The sequence below is a fragment of the Octopus bimaculoides genome, chromosome 26 (genome assembly GCF_001194135.2).
Source record: "Octopus bimaculoides isolate UCB-OBI-ISO-001 chromosome 26, ASM119413v2, whole genome shotgun sequence".
Classification (NCBI taxonomy): Eukaryota; Metazoa; Mollusca; class Cephalopoda; order Octopoda; family Octopodidae; genus Octopus; species Octopus bimaculoides.
The window spans coordinates 19,658,915-19,664,411 of NC_069006.1; the positions used below are offsets into that span (position 1 = coordinate 19,658,915).

Below are 5,497 nucleotides of genomic sequence, written 5' to 3' on the forward strand. Positions count from 1 at the left end.
ATATATATATATATATATATATATATATATATATATATACACTACAGATACGAATGATAATAAAATGTAACATTTCACACAAAATAATCATGTCGAAATATTGGATCTTTCTGATTTGACGGACACCACTTTTCATTTATGTTTTGTGTAGTGTTTTTGGTACCGAAACACTTTTAAACTTTGTATATTTTGTGTTATAGAACAGATAAAAAATTTTTGTATTCGAAGTTATTTCATGTAAAAAAAATGGTCGTATTTCGGTAATTTCAATTAATCACTGACGTCTGTTGAGGTGAAAACAATTACTGATATGAAATACAAACAACATATTCTAGCGGTGTAAACTCTAACCCTAACTCTAAAACCCGAACCCTAACCCTAAAACCTTAATAGGGAATAACGATCTTGACACCGGCAAAAGTTATTGTTTACAAAAACAGCAGTAACTGTATTCAGCTGAATAGACGTCAGTAATTGGTTGAAATTACAGAAATACGACAACTTTAGCATGAAATAACTTGCGATGTAGAAATTTTTGTTAAGAAGGCTAAGAGAAAAAGATGTTTTATATGACACATTCTACCAGTATCCCAAGTTTGAAAGTGCTTCGTTAAGAAAACAAGTGATGTCCGTCAATTCAGAAAGATCCTTATTTTTTGTCAACTGTCTGCAAACACAGCCAGGCTGAAATAATTAATGCATTCTTCCAGGAGTGAGTAAAAAAAATCTCAAACTTGAGGGGATGGGCCCCTTAGATACTAACCTCCCCTACCCCACCCCATATATAGATTCTAATGGCGCAGGGGCCCACTTGCCATCGGGCGAGCTGGCAGATCTTTTCAATCTGACCGACAATCCGCCACTATATATATATATATAATATGCTGGCTCTGTACTAAAATTTGAAACTAATATAACTGAACCAGTTACTTACACTGCTAGTTGTGCAGTGAGAGCAGGTTAGGGTAAATGCACAAATGTCATTGTTGATCATGAGTTTATGTGCAGACGATAGTTGGTTCCACACTTGAATTCGTCATGCTGATAAAGCGTTTTATCTCCCTGCATGTGTCTTTGAATGAAAGACAGCTCTAGTAAGATTTCAATTTCACTGAGGATGACGTCTGATAAACGTGAGAGTTAAACATTCTAATTTGTTCACACTTTCTGCATTGTCAAAATATTTTACATCTAAAACACTAAATCTGGAAACTACATTAAAAAAAAAAAATGATCGTATCTTTTACTTCTGCTATTAATGATTCTTTCTAATTTTGGCACAGAACCAGAAATTTTGAGAGAAAGGAAGCAAATCAATAGCATCGACCCCAGTATTTAACTGGTGTTTATTTTACCGACTGCGAAATGAATGAACCTGGAACGTATTAAAGAGATGGAAGAATTGCCTTTAACAATTTAGCCAGCTTACCGCCTTTCATTACCAGATTAAAGGAAACGAAATGGTTACGACGTGGGGGCACTGTGTCGCAGAATTCGTTTCTATCCAACAACGCTAGCCTTCCAAAAAACAAAATAAAATATGACCGAAATTATCAGTCAGTAACTCTGCAAGTTCGAACTTGCTGTAGTCTATTAGACTTCGATTTTGTTATTTCGATTGGTTTTCTCTGTTCTCTTTCTGTTGTCTCTAACGATGGAGAATTATTTCCTCCATCGGTTAGTTTTAATTATTCAGATTTGGTTGGGAATGTTTTTACAACCCATGACAACAGCATGCTTTATATATCAATAGATCAATACATTCATTACACCCTATCAACCCACGTCTAACATCTATTATTGAACGTCATGCAATAAACATATCGATACACAAGCTAACGAGGAAGCATCTGTCAGGTTTTATATGACACATTCTACCAGTATCCCAAGTTTGAAAGTGCTTCGTTCAGAAAACAAGTGGTGCCCGTCAATTCAGAAAGATCCTTATTTTTTTGTCAACTGTCTGCAAACACAGCCAGGCTGAAATAATTAATGCATTCTTCCAGGAGTGAGTAAAAAAAAATCTCAAACTTGAGGGGATGGGCCCCTTAGATACTAACCCCCTACCCCACCCCATATATAGATTCTAATGGCGCCGGGGCCCACTTGCCATCGGGCGAGCTGGCAGATCTTTTCAATCTGACCGTTTTCCAGAAGCAGGCCGCACAAGACACGGATCATCAGCTGGCAAAAATCAGTAGTACCTGTAATTTCAGAGGGCCAGCCTGGTCACACTCTGGGTCACGCTGAATCTCCCTGAGAACTACGTTAGGAGTGCACGTGTCTGTGGAATGCTCAGCCACTTGCACATTAATTTAACGAGCAGGCTGTTCCGTTGATCGGATCAACTGGGACCCTCGTTGTCGTAACCGACGGAGTGCTCCTTAGGAATTGTGTATGGTAGAAGTATTCTTTCTTTTACTTGTTTCAGTTACTTTGACTGTGGCCATGCTGGAACACCACCTGTTGTTCTTTGTAAGCCTGGTACTTATTCTATCGGCCGACCAAAGCCACGCAGTGAAACCGAACCCTGAAAGATGTGGCTCAAAGCAAACGTCTTACCACACAGCCACGCCTGCGCCTAAACTTAAACGACAAAATCTTATATGTACCCCCAAGTGTCATACGAACCCCGTTCAAGAACCGCTGACTTGGCCGTAACGGGACCTTGCTGACCACTGGTACAGTAGTGTTTGCTTCCAGCCGTCAGATCCTTCATGTTCCGCTGGATCAAAGCCAAGGGATCTAAGGCAGTGTCTATGATGGCAGGTGACTTCACAAGACTTACAAATAATTAGTGAAAGCATGGTCACGTGATCACCTGACCGACAAGGCTATTGGACGTTGTTACACATCGCTGGTCACAATGTGCTTTTGCATTGTTTTAGCCTTCAAATGACGCCCCGCTGGCTAGGCGAGCAGGCCAACATTCCCCTCGGGATCGAAAGGGGAACTGGGGCAACGTGAAACGAAATGTTTTTGCGCAAGAAGACAACGCGCCGCCCAGTCGGGGAATCGAACCCACGATCTAGCGATCGTGAATGCAACAGCCCAACCACTAGAGTGTGATCCGCCCAGGGTGGCCCTTCCGTTTGCCGCCCCCGGACCCCACGAAAGGTACATATTGCCTACAACAGACCCAAAAGCGCCACCCGGGACGAACCCCACTCCCTAGCTACGTTAGCGCATTTTACTCGATTTGTGCCTTAGCATGGGCTAAGCTTTTTCAGATGTGGGCCGCATGAGACGTGACTCATCACCAGGCGGGCCACACTAGTAAAAGACTAATTCAAGGAAACTTTATTAAACGTGCCATTCAGAAAATCGTGTGGGCCGCAGTTTACGCATGTCTGATATACATACACAGATACATACATACATACATACATAATTAGATTTATTCATATTCCTACAATATAAATAAATTAAACAATAGCTATCCTTTCTACACAGAACCTTACACACAGCACTCTCTCTCTCTCTCTCTCTCTCTCTCTCTCTAATGTATATATACTCTATTTTCTTTCTTTTCTTGCTCTACCGCAACGAATGACACACGGAGGGGGAGAAAGAGAGAGAAGAGAGGAAAGAAGCAGATTGAGCGTGAGAGAGGCAAACAGATAGAGACAAGCAGGCAGGGAGAGAGAGAGAGAGGCAAACAGATAGAGTCAAGCAGGCAGAGAGAGAGAGAGGCAATCAGATAGAGACAAGCAGGCAGAGAGAGAGGCAAACAGATAGAGACAAGCAGGCAGAGAGAGAGAGAGAGAGAGAGACAAGCAGGCAGACAGAGAGAAACATACACACAGGAACAGAGAGAGGAATGGGGCTGTGTGAGAGAGAGAGAGAGATGAGGCGAGGGAGAGCTACAACTGAATGATGTTTATTATTATCAAATCACGCACTCAACGACAAAGGCAGTGGTTACTAGGATGCTTGTTAGGTTGCTACGGACGGCATAAAAGCGGTGGCAATGTTTTCGATTTGAAATCACCAGTCAATGAGACCCAAATCACAACAACACAATGTATATATAACCACAGTAACACGAAATAACAGAGCCCAGGCTGTGTATACCACAGTAATACAATGTAATATATCACAGGACGTATAACCCGAATGCAAAGTTTGTCAGACGATAAGGTAATACTTAAGTTTAACCTACAAAATATAAAACCTTGGCGATTATTTTTCAAATATTGATTGATTAATTAATTAATTAATTAGTTAATATGTAAGTAATGTGTAGATTTTGGTTTCGAAAATCTGAGAGTAGTCAACTCAAATTTGAAATACTAGACATAAGTTTCATAAGACTACAAAATTAGAAATATCTACTCTACCACACTTGAAACGTACCTGTTAAAACTCTTTATCTCGATTTGAATGTACGAGAAGGTATTTAGAAATCCCAAACTAATTTCTGCAGATCATAGTTTAATCAATAAGCGTAGGAGCGAGGTAAATGCAGTAAAAATAGGGGTGGTCAGTGGGGCCCCGTTTAAGTGGCCCTTCAGAAATTGAACCTCCTTGCGATATTCCCTGGGAGTTCATGGTATGAAATTCATTGTCATTGCTCCGATTTGGTCGCCAATGTCATGTGTTTAGTTTAAAATGCAGTAAAAATAGGGGGTGGGTCAATGGGAACCCAATTAGGCGACCCTGAGAACTACGTTAGGTGCCCGCGTGTCGAAGGAGTGCTCAGTTACTTGCACGTTGATATCACGCGCAGGCTGTTGCGTTGATCGGATCAACTGGGACCCTCGTCGTCGTAACTGACGAAGTGCCAGTTTAAAACATAATCTTCTCAACGAGGTTACTTCTAAAGTAACGTTCACTTTCGTCGTGGAACATGAAAATATGTTGACTTGAACTCACTGGGTTGTAGTCTGAAGGTGAAGAACACAGATTTGGGGACACAATGTTAATCTGTTTACGCTGTAGTTGTATATTATGTTAGGGCCCCAGTTCTGTGCTTTGTTTGTAGATGGGGTCTGTAATATTGCTACGACGATTCTAATTAATTAATTTATTTTAGGTTTTAGAGGAAAAAAAAATAACTGAGGATTTACGGAAGATACAAAAGAGAGGGTGAAAGAGAGAAAGAAAGGAGGAGGGTGGAGAGATGGCCCAGGCTTATCTGAGGAATTCAGAAGGATACTGCTTCCCTTTGTCGCAGAAAATAACAACCATTGGCAGAGAAGGCTGTGATATCGTTATACAGGTATGTATCGCACTTGCGCACATATACACACACACACACACACACATTATGTAGGTAGTTAGGGTAAATCCTAACTGTTTCCTCCTGAAGTACATCTACTTGTTCCATTATTCTGTAGTCTCAGTTGCTGCTGTATTGATAGTCAAAAATACCTATTAAAATTTAGAATTATGGAGTTGCAGAGTTATTGCATAACAAAACAGAAAATCAGAAGAAAAAAAATTCCAGTTTCTTGTGTGTATATATATATATATATATATATATATATATATATAT

General features: G+C 40.3%; 2 protein-coding genes across 6 annotated transcripts in view; one reads left to right on the forward strand and one right to left on the reverse strand.

Moving 5' to 3' along the window:
• The window catches only part of LOC106872367 (uncharacterized), a 115,353-nt gene that overhangs the window by 12,624 nt on the left and 97,232 nt on the right, over nt 1-5,497 (reverse strand). The window lies entirely within an intron of this gene.
• LOC106872381 (forkhead-associated domain-containing protein 1) overlaps nt 1-5,497 on the forward strand; it is a 53,736-nt gene that overhangs the window by 10,456 nt on the left and 37,783 nt on the right. Inside the window, exons 1-2 of one of the 2 annotated variants that reach the window (XM_014919361.2) lie at nt 3,831-4,140; nt 5,036-5,221. In XM_014919361.2, the coding sequence (XP_014774847.1) occupies nt 5,123-5,221 (99 nt within the window). In that variant the 5' untranslated portion in view covers nt 3,831-4,140; nt 5,036-5,122. Of the gene's footprint in view, nt 1-3,830; nt 4,141-5,035; nt 5,222-5,497 lie in introns of those variants that run through there. The other variant, XM_014919370.2, reaches the window with a different exon arrangement.